Source organism: Lacerta agilis, chromosome 8, assembly GCF_009819535.1.
Source record: "Lacerta agilis isolate rLacAgi1 chromosome 8, rLacAgi1.pri, whole genome shotgun sequence".
NCBI lineage: Eukaryota > Metazoa > Chordata > Lepidosauria > Squamata > Lacertidae > Lacerta > Lacerta agilis.
Window position 1 is genome coordinate 50,210,471 of NC_046319.1, and position 17,809 is coordinate 50,228,279.

The 17,809-nt window shown below is 41.8% G+C and overlaps 1 protein-coding gene across 1 annotated transcript; it reads right to left on the reverse strand.

The window, feature by feature from the left end:
• Positions 1 to 1,422: 1,422 nt before the first annotated feature.
• UBA2 (ubiquitin like modifier activating enzyme 2) lies at positions 1,423 to 17,569 on the reverse strand. Its single transcript, XM_033157388.1, has 17 exons — positions 17,348 to 17,569; positions 14,523 to 14,606; positions 14,100 to 14,170; positions 11,426 to 11,490; positions 11,011 to 11,111; positions 10,772 to 10,893; positions 9,826 to 9,893; positions 9,293 to 9,414; positions 7,789 to 7,888; positions 6,656 to 6,816; positions 5,136 to 5,229; positions 4,933 to 5,045; positions 4,693 to 4,848; positions 3,901 to 3,997; positions 3,212 to 3,317; positions 2,732 to 2,865; positions 1,423 to 2,353 (listed from the first exon to the last, which is right to left on the reverse strand). The coding sequence occupies exons 1-17, from the start codon at positions 17,486 to 17,488 to the stop codon at positions 2,172 to 2,174; spliced, it is 1,917 nt and encodes a 638-aa protein (XP_033013279.1). The 5' UTR covers positions 17,489 to 17,569; the 3' UTR covers positions 1,423 to 2,171.
• Positions 17,570 to 17,809: the final 240 nt, after the last annotated feature.

A 17,809-nucleotide genomic window follows, 5' to 3' on the forward strand; every position in this document is an offset into this window, starting at 1 on the left:
GTAAACTTCCATTAGCGGGTTGAGACTACCATTGCCAATCTGCACTGAGACTGCAGCAGGCCAGTGGTTAGCAGATCCTACCCCACCAGGGTTCTGCGCTGCATCAGACTCCCAACGCCTACTGTGTTACACTCAGTGCACTTTGCCAAAATTATCTACATACTGGAAAGGAGGGGTTATAGATGCAGAATGATCACTTACCAATGGCAATGCAGTGAACTCACGGCTGCGGTGAACACCGAGTTGGCAACTTCCATTCTCACAGCTCCAGCAGGCCAGCTGTTCCACTAGTTTAGCTCTCTGACTATTCATATATAGCCCAAAAGCAGGGAGGGTGCAGGGTCCAACACCTGCTATCACTTAACAAAACAAAACCACCACCAATAATAAAAGCATCCTGTGGACCACCCATTGGGCCACTGCTAACAAATGCATCAATAACCCCATCCCTGAGAAGCCATCTGTTAGGCCAGCAGTCAGGAAGGGGGGTGCAATAGCACACCCTGCACTGAAGGGACAATCTGTTGCACAGAGAAAGGTGACTCTGACCAACTTATTAGAAACAACACTATTCGTCAGTTTCCCCATAGCCAAAAGGTGTCTTGTAGATTGAGCAAGTTATAGGGTATCAATTTTGCAAAACAGTAAAAAGAAGTTATGCAAAGAGGAATCATTGCTATTTGCATTATTAATATAGGTCACATAATGCAGCTTTTCAGTGTGTAGAATCTGGATGGCTCAGCCGCAAGGGCACACACAGGCCCTGGTGATGACCTGCCAATTCTAACAGAATCAAAAGAAGTCAAACTAAGGAGCTAGGACACCAACATCAGAGGGCGATATTTTTAGTGTCAATAAGCAAAGATTATGCAATAGGTGCAGAGGACAGAATTTGAAGCATCAGCACTTGTGAAAAATGTGTAAGCTGTCAGACTGCTTTGAAGTACTTCCAGAAAATAGTATCCTTCCCAACTCTTCCATTTGATTATGGATACTTGAGTTAACTTTGTGTTTAAAGTCGATGTTGAAAGACAATTATCCAGGTTTAAGGTGAAAACTATTTTTACACCATTCTAACATCTTTGCAAGGACAACCACAAGTCTGGTCCAGAGTAGGCAGGGTAGGTGCCAGGGTAGTAGTGAGCTCTATATTGAACACCCTGCCCTTCTGCCTTGATTTATTTCTGCTACAAATCTACTTCTGAGCAAGGGTTCAGGCAGCAGTGGTGGAGGAGAGAACAGCAAAGACCAGCCAGTGTCAACTTTTTAAGTGTTCCTGACTCAGTCCAGGAGAACCACAGACCTCTGTAGCAGTTAGTCACTTGTAACATAGCCAGGCAAACTTTACACAGCTATGAAACTGTCACCTAGGAATCTGAATCCAACCCCTGGGTAGGGGAAGAATAATGGCTGTCAAAAAACTGCAGTGACAAAATGTTTTATTAAAAAAAACCCTCCCTTTTCAATTCCAACAAAGGATGTTTTCAGAAGCCCTGAAGGATGTTTAAAACTATTATTAGTACAGCTTTAAGTATGAAGACTGTATACACTTTACAAACCCTCAACTTTCCGTATAGGTGGGCTTTCAAACAAATGTAGCAAATAGTTTGTCTGTTGTTTTGGTCCATCAGATGAATGGTAGAGTAGAATTAAAAGTTTTACAAAACATCCCATATAAATAACCTGAAGCTGTAACAGTACACCAAGATCCGTTTCTGACACTGACACATCAGGCAGTACTAGCTGACAAATCAACATTGTTTTACAGTAATGTACATTGTGCCAGCTGACTGTTTGAAACGTGACACGTCTTCGCTTTCAAGGTTTTGGTTTGAGGGTGTGAAAAATGGCGAGAACTAGGCTAGGCTAAGAAACAGTAAGAATTAAAAACCTCTCAGAAGTTACCAAGTGATAAAACCATTTCAGCAAACAGGAGTTGTCTTATTTTCCCATACCAAACCATCTTTCAGGCATTATATAATTAGACATGCTTCGTTTTCATGCCCACAGTGCTTATAAACTAGATGTCTACTAAATCTTACTGGAGAAGTTCTAAGCCCTACCAAACGAGAATGGGAAGATACTGAAAGCCAGAGTCCTAGTTGTGGACATTTTGCACACCCTAGCAATCATCCTATTGGCACGTCCTACTGGTTAGAGCATTCTAGCACTCAGTCTAGTGCTATCACATCATCCTGCTCTTCAGCCAATTGTTCTGAGCGCAGCCGTTTGGTGCCAGTGTGTTCCTTCTCATCCAGCTTCCTTTTCCGGCTCTTGCTTTCTGTGTCATCAGCATTGCTTGAAGAACCTTCCTCAGTCTCAACTATCAGTACATCATCATCTTCCTCTTGAGCTGGAAAAGAAAAGTCATTGCAGTGCAGCCTAGCGCTGTTGTTTTAAATATAGGCTTAACATACCGTAAATAGGCTAAATGTTCCACACTTGTACCTAAAATGAGGCACATGACTGTTTTCAAATATTCAAGACAATGAATGATACTGAGAGTGATGGCAAGTTGCCATCTTAGAAAATAATGGACCAACCCAATCCATAAAGCAAAAATTGTGAACAGACAGGCCCTTGTGGGGGCTTAAGTGAATTTTCAAGATCCAGGAAAATTTGTAAGGCTTTATAAAGGTTTATCTTGCGTCCCAGAATTTTAAGGGGCTGCCAGAACCTCCAAGCAGCTGTAGGTATGTTGATACTGTTCCCTCCCACTGCCAGTCTTTACCTGTGGATGTTGAGGGCTGTGCCCCATCATCACTTCCATTGGTGATATTCTTAGTGACTGGCTGTTCCGATGGTTTGGGACCAACAACTTCATCACCAACAACTTCAAACTCCACATCTTTCCCAAGCTCCTCGCTGATTTAAAAAAAAATGCAGAAAAAAACTCAAATGAGCCAAAACACTATGATGGCCAAATAAGAGGCAGTTTCTGAAATGGCTTATTCAACCTGAGGTAACCCTTGCTTGCCCAAGCACCACAGTACACTTAAAGGTAGTTATGGATGCTGCCCCAATGGGGAGGGCCTGGGAGTTATTCTTACATATTAGAGAACACTACTGGCTCTCAATTTTGTGTTTTTCACAAATGCAGAGCTGGTCTCTGTATTAGCAACACTTATATCACTTATTTAATCTGAAGGTTCTTTCGGAAGAGTTGCAGTTTCTGGTTCCGATAGCACTTTAGGAAATCAATAGCCTTCACCTGTGCAGTACGTTGATCAGCAGGGTATAGTCCTGCAGAAAGTCATCTGCTTGCAGCCGACTACCATTTCGGATCCCAAAGTCTGACAACTTCCTGTGGTTATTTGCTGAGGGGGATATGGGGAAAACAGGAGAAAAGCAGCATCAGGTACTCTGGCTTTTCTTAACTCAAAACACTCAAAAGAAAAGTAAGGAAAAGTAAGCAAAGTAAGGCTGCTAATAACTACTGATCTATGTTAAAATTTTATACATCACGTATACTCTTTTCTTTGCCAGAAATATGAAAGGCTGCACACTTCAAAGCCAAAAGCTACACTTAACAAAACCTGCAATGGGCTTGGGAGGCTGGGCTATGGGATCATTTCCAGTGGCTTGCTGATATCTCCGTTCCTGGTTTGATTGCTAGAACCTGTTGCTGGACCCCTAATAATACATGACTGCAGCCAGGATTGCATTGTATAACCGAAACAAAATCCTCCAAATCTGAGAACTGTAGAAAAGGGAGTCTACCTACAGCTTGGATAATATCCACATCTATGGGTCACCTGGCCCAGAGTACCCAGAGGCAGACACAAGGCTGCAGAGTGTTGGCATGTTGTGTGTTTGCTGCAGTGCACAGGACATACAGTGTGGAGCTTCCTTAAATGTCAGGCTGACTTTTGACCACACAGTTTCACTTTCATTTCATACCTTCAGTTTCTCCTTCTTCGGAGGAGATCAGAATAGTTCCCTTTCCATCTTCTATCTGGACATCAGGTGCTACCATATTGAATTTTTCTTTCACTATCTGAAAGGATGAAAGGGGGGAGATCTAGAAGCAAGACTCTGAAACAATAATCCTTTTCCAAGCCCCTTCTTCTTATACATGATCAAAACAATGCTTTCTACTAGGGATGTGCACCAGCCACAAAATTCGCCTTGCACCTGTAGTGTTGGTATGCAACCCAACCTATTTTCAGTCCGTGTCTTTCTGGTCTGACTTACCATTTCTTGCCAAATGGAATCTGTTAAATCCCAAGCCCCATCTCTCTGTGTGTTGACTAGGGTGTGGGAGCCTCCCCCTTTCTTCAGCCTGAGGGTCACGTACCCTTTCTGGACATGTGCCAGTGGTGAGTGGGGCCAGAGAAAAAAGTGGGTGGAGCAAGGAATGTAAATGTGACCTTTGTACAGGACACACCCACACTTACCTCTCTATCCTCCATTTAGTCAAACAAAAAGCTGCATCAGAGTGCAGAGAAACATTCCAGCTATGAAGAAACCCTGAGGGTGGGTGTGAAACAGGATGAGTGAGAGGCAACGCTTGAGGAGAGTTCCAAGGGCCAGGCAGAGAGGTTTGGAGGACCACACGTGGCCCCTGGGCCTGGGGTTCCCTACCTGTGTTTTAAGGCCTAGGGTGCAGAACAGATTCTGCAGATTAGCGATTTAGGAATGGTGCTTAAGCTGAAAAACCTAAGAGGTGGATGAAGGGAGAGGCTCATTCACCTTATCTTGTAGCGTCAAAACGGTGACTTTGTTGACATCAAGTTTCACTGTCACCTCTGGCTTACTTGCACACACATAGCAATTGGGATTAGGAGGGTCCAAAGCACAGGGGACAAGTAGCTTCTTTCTTGGGTTTGGTTGTTTATTAAGGAAGATCTTCAGAAGATAAGAAAAAAAGGAATCAATTATTTGGCACGAACAAGCAAAAGAGAAGAGAGAGGAAATCAACACCACACTTACTGCTCTGCACTGCTCTATTTTTCCTGAGAGAATCTTTAAACCCTCCAACACAATCAGACCAGCTATTATGGCATTAGTCGTAGCTATTGCGGGAATGATGTTTCCTGCCATTGCTGTGAAAGAAGCAGAAATAAGGAGTTTATCCAGCATATTAAAACAAGGACAGAGCAAATCCTTTAAGAAAATATAAGCTTTTCACTTACATTTGATATCAAATCTGCTCTTCATATTCATACTAAAGATATGCATCCTGAGGTTTGCAGCCGAAGTAACAAAATCCATTGCAGAAGGATCATCCTGTTAAATAGTTTTGAAGTAAAATAGAAAATACTGATAATTTTAGTGAGCAGAAGCATTTCTGGAACTTGAAAAAAGTAACTGTATAAAATAAGCTTGACCTCAAAATCTTAACACATTACTCATATAACATACCCTTCTAATTGTTACAATTGCTAGAAGTACCAAGTAACAGTTCTGTAATGCAACTTAATATGACTAAGTTTTATTTTGTGGCCACACTGACAGCTGAGCCATGAGTCCAGCATTTCCATCCCTTGAAGTGGTGAGATACTAATCCCCTCAAGAATGTAAAAATCAAGAAGTTCAATCACAGCCATGAGCCTTTGAGATATAGTTTGATTATACTGCTTTTCCAAGAAGAACCATGGGAACAGATAAGTTTCTAAATATAGTTCATTATTGAAAAAAAAAAAGCATAAAACATCTTTAAACAGAATCTCTCTTCATCTATGAAGTATCATTTATACCCCCCATTTTTCATTGTGCCCTATACCACCCATTGTTAAATAAAGTTTTGGAGGGGGTACATTCATCCATAAGGTACATACAGCAGTTTTCATTCAAAGTGAAAGTCTTCTCCTTTAAAACCCTTCACAGTATTCCATCTGAACTGCCTGCTCCCACATGAATCTCAGCACAAAGATCATTTTTCAGAAGGATTTTCAAAAACAAGGCAAGTTTTAACAGGGGAGAGGGCCTTGTCATCCTTAGAGAGGTCCACCTGGCATCTTCTCTATTAAGCTTTAGGTGCCATGTTAAGAACTTTTTATTTGCCCAAGTTTTCTAAATAAGCAGACTAATTTTAGTTATCCGATTTCTGATTTTAAATTTTGTATACAATATTATTGTTTGGTTTTATGTAGTTGTTGTGAACTCTTTTGATATTTAAAAACAAATTAGTGGTATATAAACAAACAAATTTTATCTGCTGACATTTTCCCTTAGGCAGCTTTATCACTTTTAGTGTAGCTTTTTATTGTGTTCTGCTTCTAATAGTTTGGAAAGGAAATCGCAAAGTTCTCTCGCTCGAGCTGCACTGAATTTAAGGGGACCATCCTCCGTGCTCCAGATGTCACTTCCCATGAGGCCACTTTTTTCATCAAACAAGAATGGAGAACTGGATATTGTTTCTACAGGGCTTCTGCTCGAGACCTGCCCATTGGATTGTTCTCTCTGCATCTATAGCCAACAGAGGCCGCAGCTAAATTTGACAATTTGCAAAGCCCAACAGAGGGTACAAATCTGTTCCAACAGTCTGATGCCATTTAAAAGGCTCAAAGACAGCCAATTTTCTGAAGAGAAGATATTGTGAGAACGCTAACCCCTAGTGTGCTTGGCATATCTACTACTAGTGCTGTGCTAGAATCCAAACATTTTTTACTCCTCTGCATGCAACACATCCCCAAATGTTTGCTGAACTAACCTTGTCCCATATAAGTTCTGCTCCATCACCTTTTTCCGCTAGTTGAGCTCTCAGAGTCTCTATGCTCTTAGAAAACAGACGTGCATAGCTCTTGACATCCAGAACCTGTTGGTCTTTCAAGCCCAAGGAAGGCTCATTCTGTTGATCAGATGTGCTGTTTTCTTTAAAGGAATGGAAGTGAGAAACTTGCTTGTTAAAACCGTCTTCAAATTCAATTTGTTTTGTTTTTCCATCTATACACACATGTCTTTAAGAAGTCAGCAAATGCTTCCACTGCTACCAACATAAGTCTGAAGCTAATTCAATAGCACAAATGGCTGGTTTACTGGATTTTTCATCACAAGGATTTGTAGTGAATATGTGAAAAGCATAATGTCTGAGGAAATTTGGAAGTGCAGCTGCAATACCTCAGGGTCAGAGGTAGCCATATGGTTCCCTCCAGGTGTTGATGAACTACAACTCCCATCATCCCTGACCACTAGCCATGCTAAGAGTCTAGCAGAATCTGGAGAGCACCCCATTGGCCAGCCTTGATGCACACTATAAACTCAGATGTCTTCATCGATCAATATCTTACCCCAGCTGCTATCACACCCCAAACTATTATTTAAATAGGGCGGATTCAGAAATCACATCCCAACACCAAAACTAAGCACTCTGCAGCAGTTCAGTAATAAAATTCATAAAGGTAAAGGTAAAGGTAAAAGTACCCCTGACTGTTAGGTCCAGTTGTTGACAACTCTGGGGTTGCGGCGCTCATCTCGCTCTACAGGCTGAGGGAGCTGGCGTTTGTCTGCACAAGCTTCGGGGTCATGTGGCCAGCATGACTAAGCTGCTTCTGGCGAACCAGAGCAGTGCACGAAAACGCCGTTTACCTTCCCGCCGGAGCGGTACCTATTTATCTACTTGCACTTTGACGTGCTTTCGAACTGCTAGGTTGGCAGGAGCTGGGACCGAGCAACGGGAGCTCACCCCATCATGGTGATTCGAACCATCAACCTTCTGATCGTCAAGCCCTAGGCTTTGTGGTTTAGACCACAGCGCCACCCGTGTTCCTAAAATTCATACTTTACCTTAAAAGTAGACAGCCCAACTGTTAAGTATCAAAGAAAGGCAAATAATAATATGCTTACCCTGATTTTGTATTTCATTCCAGTCTAGAGGAACTGGAGGTTTCCTTTTCCTCCAGAGCTTATCCATTGTTAGCAGATATCTGATGTCATCTTTGAAAAGCTAGAAAATAAGATTTAGAAGAGAAGCCTACTATCAACTGATGTACTTTCAAGAGTACATTTCAGATCTACTAACATTTAACATTGAACACCAGTGCATATTCATCTAGGCACCAACAGCCTGTATTTGTATGAGAGGATATTTGTTTTATACAAATATCAATAGTCTTGTGATCAATATGCTCTCACTACAGGATTCATTCTAGGGGCTCTGCTTACTGAAGTGCAACACAATTAGATTGTGAGGAAAGTGCAGGTTGGGGAAACATGGCCAGTGCGGTATCTGTGTTTATTGAAACATGCTCAATTCTGGCAACCAAACTCTTGGAAACATATTTGAAGCTGCAGAGTGAAATCTTGCACGTTTGACCAGAAGTAAACTTAGCAAAGTAACATTCACACTTTTCAGAACAAAGTTGCAGACCTACTCTGCTCTGTTTGTAAATTCTAAAGATTTAATTAATCCAGCACTAGAGAAGGAATTGCATGCCAGTGACTAAGCAGGCTGGTTGGGGAGGAAAGAGTGCCAACCTTGCTGACCAGGGGAAGAAAGACCCCGCCTTCTGCACACAGTGTAGAAATGCAGAGGGATGCTGAATGATGAAGCTCTGTCCCTCTCCTTCCAGTCTGCAGCAAGCTTTTGTTACTCAACTCCTTTTATTAGCTGATACCTCATGATGATAGAGAACACGAGTAGCTAACCTGGCACCCTTCAAATGTTGCAGACAAGAACTCTTATCACTCGTGACCAATGGCCAGTCTAAAACATCTGGAGAGCACGAAGTTTCCTATTTTATAGACCCTTGACCAATTACTTGTGTCCTTCTTTATATTTTCTGACAACCTTCCCATTCCCCATACAGCCCGTTACTAATTTAGCCATTATCTCTAACCCAAATGAAAGACTACAGGGATAAGAGGAGGGTAGGTGTGTTGCTGGTGACCACTGACCCTACAGTGTCCTGAGTTTTAGCGCTCTGCCATTTGCACAGAAAGAGGATTTGGGCTGAAAAATCCAAATGCATCTTGCAGTATTTATTTTGTTTTTCAGTCAAGTTTATATACCACTTCAAATAAAAATATCCAAGCAGTGTACACAATTAAAAGCATACAACCGGATAATGTTGTATAAACTATTATCCTTCATTGCAGTGGGTTGGACTAGATGGCCCTTTGGCTCCCTTCCAACTCTACAATTCTATGAAAACCAGCAACTAAGTTGAAATCCTGAGTAAACAAATAGCTAGGCACTGAAATATCCACAGTCAATGCTTGCCTAACGTGAACAGTTGATGAAAAGCGGATGCAAGTGTAAAGCAGACTGAGATCTTAGAACATGCCTGCCTCCGCTTAACACTGGCATAAAATGAAATTTCTGCAAACGCTACTGACTTAAGACAGATACCTTAGTGAAGAGTTTAACCGAATCATATCCTGTTGATTTAGCCCATTCCTTAGTTGAAACACGTTTAATATCACCATCTTCATTAGATGCTCTTGCTCTGGCCTCAGCTTCTGCTGGCTCCCCTGTCAATAAGATGACATTTTCCATTTGCTATCAAGATCACTCACCTGGCACAGATACAATTTTACCAAAAGAGGGAAACCTAGTCAGAAGGTTTCTTCTACTTTTTCAACAATCTAGTCTATTAAAGAATCAGAATGTTACCTGAAATATTCAGAATGTTATGGGTCAATTAACGAACCAGGACTCAAAGCAATACTAATGTTGGCTATTGAAGAGTAAATATTAACCAACTACTGATGGTTCTCCTATATGCAGCGAATACACAGAACTTTGCAACTCTGCAGCTGAGGACCAAGGCAAATATTATTCTGTGGCAGCTGATAACCAACCAGAAGTTGCACAGCTGATAAAAGGACTCCCCAAGACAAGCACAAAATTGTCTGGTTTTTTTTTCTTTTCTTTTTACTTACAAGCAGCTTCAGGATCAGCTCTGTCAGGAGACACTTCTTGATCAGCATCTTCTTCTCCAAACAGCTGACTACATTTTAAAACATAAATGGTGGTTAGAGACTGAAATTATTTATGGTACTGCTATGTCTAGCTGTTAACATAAACGTTTGGTTTTGGCCCTTAAGTTGCTCCTCCCAATAGCATGCTTTATTTTTTTCTTTACAAACTGCTTTAAGACACAAGGGAAGTGGGGTGTAATTTTTTAAAACCAACACTAGGGGAAAAGTCAATTCACACTGCAACAGAACTCAGAGATGTTTCACATCCAAACCATTCACACAAAATTGAGAAGGTAACTAGCACTGACAAATAGGAACTGCAATAAAACTCTGCACTCAAACTCTTCTCAAAGGAGAGCATGCTACTCCCTCCCGCATTTCATATTTCTTTTTCAACTACTACTATTCTAAAGCTACTGAGCATGCTCAGTACTCGCTGGGCTGTTATTCCTAAGTTTTTACCTTTCAGTTTTCTTTTTAAAAGTTATATTGTACTTCTGCACAATGCTGAGGTTCCCTCTAAACATGCAGACAACTCCCCTCTTGTTTCTCAGGGACTCCATTTTTGCTACAATCCTGTTGGCACTTGCCACCTGAGCTTGGTATAGGAAGGAGCGAACTCTACCGATTATTGAAACATATGAGATATATTTTTATAGGAACAAGCACTCAAGGCAAACTACACACAACAGACCAGACCAGACTGATGTTCTAGATTTCATGTAGCTGCATCCTGGCACCTAACTAATCTGCCAGACACACAAGGCCATCAAATTCATGACTCTTCTACACTTTGCAAATCAACCATCACAGTGAATCAGGTACAGAAAAGCTGGATTTAGCCAGGTTCCCCGGTGCCCACAAATCAGATCACTGAACAACTTTATGGTTAAAAAATTAAGCTTACTTGAACAAATACTTTGCCCACACAATGCAGTGGATTGGTTCAGAAGGAGTGTTGCGAATAGTACAACCTGGAAAGGTCTTCTGGGTTGGTTTGGGCTGACATTCATAACATTCTGTCACTCCCTACAGCGGGGAAAAGATAGAAAATAATTTTTCAATCATGTTTCCATTGTTAGTTGAAAACCACACTTAAGGGATCATAATACTACAGCATGTGAAAACACAGTATCATTGCCACACCTTTTTGATAACTGTTACTTGTCCAAGGTAGCCTGCAGTTCCACTCTCTATAAGGGGGACATCAGCTGCCAGACACATCCTGTTCACATGGTTACGGGCAGCTGTAAACAGAAGAAGAGTCACTGATTTTCAAATATAAACTTTATTATTCCCCCCCTCTCAGGTCGCACAAATAAGAGATGTTCAATGGGGAGAACATATTTAGCATTTTTGATAGGACTTCTCAGATTGCATTAAAAAGTACAGCTTGTAAAGACAGCACTTGTCCCAATGGTCCCAACATAATATTTGGAAATGGGGAGGCTAATCCAGCCTTGCACAGTCTCTCAGTTTTCAAGCGCATTCATGTCAGAACAGAGACATTTCAAAACTTCAGGTTTCAGTTGTCTCACATTACAGCAAAGAGAAACCATACCTCTATTATCCAAGGCATTCATAACTAGGGTAAACTGACGAAAAAATTCCACATTATAGTCAGGGCTGCAGAAAAAGAAGACAAGATCCAGTTTAGGGGGTCAGTAAATAAATGCCTGTTGATATTGACGTGACAGATGTATATGACCGCATGAATACAACATCTGCCAAACAGCAGATTTTCTGGTTGTGTTAGTTACACCAGCCACCACACAGCACCAAAAAAACAAGTAAAACTTTTAAAACAGACATTTTCTGTGTCCACAGAGTAAAAAAAGTTTAGGGAAAAATAAAAGAAATTGTTTTATTACTGCACTGATGGCTCATTGACAGGGTATTGTGTCACTTCTGTAAACTTTTGATGTATGCTAGATCTGCCTAGGACCCAAATGGAAATAGCTTGCTCTTTCTTATCTATTCCCCACCCAGAACAAAATTGCCTGTGACATTTCCAGTCAGACTATTTAGTGCAGTGTTGCCTGGTGTGCCGTGGGAAAAATTGAAAAATTCAAGATAATTACTTTATATATAGTCAATATAGGCACAAAGTTAATTTTTTCAACATTTTCTAATGGTGGTGTGCCTCGTGATTTTTTTCATGAAACAAGTGTGCCTTTGCCCAAAAAAGGTTGAGAAACACTGATTTAGTGAATTATTATTTGTTTTTGCTCTTAATATGTATGGTTGATGACAACACAAGAAGGTTACAGAAGCATACATACATACATACATACATACATTCTTTAATTCGACCGTCAGTCAGAAAAAAATACATTTATACAGAATTAAAAAAACCTCTGAAGGAACTTTGAAGAAGAAAAAAAAGGAAAACATAACCCACAATGGAATGGAGCTAAACAGATAGCCCCATATGGGGCTACAGAAGCATAAGCTATGATTTTGTGCAAGTTGATATTTCATATTCCCAATGGTATGTGTATAATTTAATCAGTCCAACAGAATGATCACTAGAAGGTGAACAATTTTAGTATAGTCAATTACAATCCTATAAATTCAATCTTTGCATATACTGAAGGACAGCAATAGAACATATTCCTAAAGATAACACATGACATCTGGAAAATGAGTAAAAATTAGTGAAGAACTACAACCATCTTTCTAAAAAATAACGACATAAGTTGAAGGAATTGCTCCAAACTTATTAAACACAATTCTTGCATGTAGGTTTGTTTGAAAGTGTGCTGGTTGCCAGGTTGGCATTGCCTGTTGCTAAGAATTACACTAAAGGCTATATCTAGTCAGAAACTTGCTTTGGCTAGCAAACAACGGAAGATATGACACAAAGGATGGGCAAGCAGCAAAGGGGACATACTGGAGAATGTACTAATGTGGCTAAATGGACTAAGTCAGGAAAGACGGTGTGGTGTTGTTGTTTTTTTGTTCTTTTGCTTCATTGGAAAGCTCCTTGTATGCTAACAATATTTCCTTGCTGTGCCTATATTCTGTTTTTGTCTTGTTTCATTAAAACATTGTGGACACAGCTATTTTATCACCTGCTCCTTAAGCCAAGTTTTATGTTATTTGAGTTGTTCTTGGGGAGAAACAAAGGAAACTTTTAGGTTGATTGGGAAAAAGGCAGCCTTGTGGAAATAACCTCCTTTCCCCCAGTGGCAGCTAGTCCTTAAGAGGGGAAGGTGGTCAGACAAAGGTATACACTCTGTTGTGTCTGGAACTCCCTTCCCAGGCAGCATGAGACTCAGGGTAGCTGGGGTGCCACCACTTGGTGTGAAAAAAGTGACTGCTCAGTGAGTGGTGGTGAGCAAGAAATTGTCTCCAGGTGGCCAGATAGGAAAGCTTTTTATTTTGAAAATGGTCTTCCTTACCCACTGCCATCATAAAAACATAAGAGCCTTGCTGCATCAGACAAAAGGCCCATCCAATCCAGTATCCTGTTCATACAGTGGCCAACCAGATACCTCTTCTGGAAAGACTGCAAGCAGGATGTGAGGGCAAATCTCCCCTACTTGTGCTTTCCAGTTACTGGCTTCCAGAGGAGTACAGTGGTACCTCAGGTTACAAACGCTTCAGGTTACATACTCTGCTAGCCCAGAAATAATGCTTCAGGTTAAGAACTTTGCTTCAGAATAAGAACAGAAATCGTGCTCTGGTGGTGCAGCGGCAGCGTGAGACCCCATTAGCTAAAGTGATGCTTCAGGTTAAGAATAGTTTCAGGTTAAGAACGGACCTCCAGAACGAATTACCGTATATTGCGGCGTATAAGACGACTGGGCGTATAAGACGACCCACAACTTTCCCAGTTAAAATATAGAGTTTGAGATATACTCAACCACAGATTTTCCACCCGGCGTATAAGACGACCCCCGACTTTTGAGAAGATTTTCCTGGGTTAAAAAGTAGTCTTATACACCAGAATATACTGTAAGTTCTTAACCTGAGGTACCACTTTAATGCCTTCAGCAGCAGAAGCAGAACACAGACAGTGTGGCTAGTAGCCATTGACACCCTTATCCTCCATGAATTTTACTAATCCTCCTCTTTCAAAACCATCACTATATCTTGTGCCATCATTAAGCAACTAATGACTAACAGTGTGGACACTCATAGCTAATAATTGTTTGGGGTATATGTCACTTTTGTGAGCTTTCTTTCACAAAGCAGATACAAATTCCAAATGTAAGAAGAATCAGACATACTTCATTACGCTGTCATGGTAAGCTATAATGTTAGCTCCAGGATGAAACCTTAACACACTTTCCTTGGCAACCTGCAAGACAACAAGAACACACACACCTAATTTTTACTAATCTAGTCAAGAACCATTTTAAACCTCAACTATGAGTTAGAAATAGCCTTATTGATTTTTTTAAAAAAATGTTCAAGCACCCAATTATCTTCTGAGCTTTGAAGATAATTCTGTTTCATGGCCTATTATGATACAAACATATTAAATATATAAAGGAACACATCATAAAGTAAACATTATAGTCAATGTGAACTTCTTGAAGTCATCAGATGAAATTTAATTCAAGCAGATGCCGAATAGGTATTCTTCTAAAGTTGTATCAAAAACAATAATGAATTAAACTGTGAAAGCTGCACTTTGGAATTCCTCTTACCTGAGCTTTTGATCTTCCAACATGCTTCTTTTGAAACAAGAATTGCCTGTTGAGATTGCTGACATCAATAGTATCCAGATCAATCTAGAAATAGATTAATTGCAAACACTTCAGATTTGTTCTGATTAACAAAAATGTACCTTGCCTTTATCAGAAATAAGTGTCTTTAAAAAATGTGCTGCTCCCATTTGATCTACAGCTATAGGCTAATTAAAACCAGTAGAAATAGCATTTATATCAAGTATTTTTTCTAGGACTATAACACTTCAGAATACAAGTGGAGGATGGACAGTGTATCTACAGGTTTTTTCAGCATATAATTCATTGGCAAATACTGATCTTAGAGCACATCACAGAAAACAGCACTAGCCTAGCCATCTCCATACTGCGCTAGCTATCTAGCTGCAGTTGTCATGATCTAAGGGATCATCCAATCATACTACTCCATTTCTTGAATTCCAAAGTGGCATATTCTAAAACAGAGTTCCACTGTCTGTTTTAAGATAGTCAAGAGGATATAAAAAAGTTAAAAGCATGGCAGCAGTGATTTTGAAACCAGAAGCAACATTTCTGCCATACTTCTTGTCCTCAGTTCCGAAAAAATGCAGTGTCGCTTAATAGAGCATTTGGTTTCCTAGATTTTACCCTGCAATAATCAACTAGCAACCTAACTGGTTCTATTTGCATCATAAAATGAAATGAGTCATGTTCTGACATGGCAATCTGATCTAGTGGACAATGCTGCTCCACATACTCTGGTTTATTCTGACTACAGAAGAATGATAACTCTATTGAAAATGTGACTGGAAAATTCAACCATATTGTTGAAAAATTATATATGTGAAATTACTAAAGCAGAGATCACCAACCTTTTCGGATCTTAAGTGTGTATGTGTACATTTGGATTTTCTGACTGAGTGCCACAGAAACCACCTTCTCTAGTTGCTTTTCTCCCAATTCCTTTCCTCCCACTCCTCTCTCCCTCTCTTTGCTTTTCCAAGGGGCATGACTAAATGTGTGATCCAGTAGAATTAAAATGGAACTTGTTGAATTTGAATGGTTTTACCTCCCCTCAAACATCCCTAATATTAAAGCTGTTATCTGTAGACTGCACACTAAAAATGACAAAACTGTTGTTTGCCAGCATCACAGACATGGATTCAAAGCACAGATCCTAATGCATTTTCATATTTTATGATGGGATGAGCTATGTGCTGGGGGCAGGGACATTAAGCCCCAGCAGCTGATAGGCTGGACTTGAAATACACACAACAAATGCCTTGCTGGACAGACTTTTAAATCCATCAACTTTTTAGCAGCACCCAGACAAAGGCCTCTGGGAAGATGACAATAATAACTGAAGGTTACACCCCCCCCTTGTTTGAACCTGCCATCTGCTAGAAGGTATATTGACTCCATTGAATTCATTCTTAACTATCCGCCAACAGCTGCAAACATACTTATTTATCACCATGAATCTTTACAAACCTTTATAACTACCAACTCAATATAATGGTGAGTGTTGGATAAGGACTAAGTTCAAATCTAAGTGATTCAAATCTCCACTTAGCCATGAATGGCTAAGTGTGGGCCAGTTGCCATCTCTCAGCTTAACCTACCTCACAGGGCTGGTGGGAGAATAAAATAGGAACACAGAGCCATACATGCCACACTGGAGGAAGGAGATAAAAATGTAACAGATAAATTGGGTTTGATATTGGTGGATCAAACCAAGAGCCCATCTAAGCCTAGCATCCTTTTCCTAGAAGCAGCCAGCCGGATTGTGTGAACTGCCCTTGATCTATGGTTGAAGGGTGGTATACAAATTTAATAAATATTAATAATTACTATCATGATTATTATTGATCGTTCTAGAGCTCACAAAGATGGCATTATTTTATCTAACAATCTGGTACTCTGTGTCAGCACAAGAAGAGCACCTGCCAAGCCTGATCATCTATAAAGACTGCTTGATCAAAGACTCATTCTGGCAAACATTATGTCTACAAAAATAGCCAATCAGGTGCCCCTCAAAAGCCCACAAGCAGAGTATAAACAACCACATACACTCTGCACTGTGTCTGTAGCAACTGATCACTCAGCAATAGACTGCTCCTAGGAAGTCACAACCATTGGTGGATCTGGAACTACAGCAGATCACCAACAATGCCTAACAACTCATCACAGAGGAAGCTGTTAGAATCCCTGATCTATAGCAACATGCAGTGATCAGAGCAGTGTTTCTTAAACTGGGGTCCCCAGATGTTGTTGGGCTACAACTCCCAATATCCCTGACCACTGGTCCTGCTAGCTAGAGATGATGGGAGTTGTAGTCCCAACAATAGCTGGAGACCCAAATTTGAGAAACACTGGGTTAGTGTCGGACTAGGGCCTGGTTGGCCATCATGAAGCTCCCTTGGGCCAGCCAGTACCACTCTAAGCTTAACCTACCTCGCAGGGCTGCTGTGGGGATTAAATGAGGAGGGGGAGAACCATGGAAGCCACATTGAGCTGCCTGGAGAAAAACGTGGGATATAAATGCAACGAACGAAGAAATCTGCCCTGCCCTGCGCTACCCAAGAGGCTGAAGTGGCGCCACTTCGCGGAGGGTCCCGCCTTTGAAATGAACAACGAAACCCCAATCCAAACAAGCGCGATGCCGTCACATCCCGAAGCCCCTCCCCCTCCCGAGTGGGGGAGGGGGACGCTGAGGCGACCCAATAAGAGCCGGCCGCAGGAGATAACGGCCAGGACGGCGGGGGGAGGGCTCCGCTTTGCTTTTGGTACCCTTCCCCGGAGGGCCTTGCCCGCCGCCGCCTCCTCACCACGTCGATGTTGGCGAACCCTGTGAGCACCAGGTCCTTGAGGAGCTCGCAGCCGATGCCTCCGGCGCCCACCACCAGTAGCCGCGCCCCGGCCACGGCCTGGGCCAGCTCTCCGGGTAGGGCGGCCGCCGCCACCGCCATCGCCGCTGCCTCAGAGGCCGACGGAGGGACGCGGGCGGGAAAAAGAAGGCACCGATGGAAGCGGAGTCAGCGCCTTCGCGCATGCGCGGCCCTTCCCCTCATGTCCTCTCGTCCGGCGCAGCCGCGCTCTCGTTATGAAGCGGGAAGCCCGAGCGGCGCCTGCAGCGGCGGCGCGACGACCCCCTAGCGGCTGGGAGGACGTATAGCCCATACGCAGCACCGAACCAAGGCACTGAGTGGTCTTGTGATTAGAATGTCGGCCTAAGGATGGAGAGAAGAGCGTTCGAATCTCCACGCTGCAATGGAGCTCACCTGCCTCAC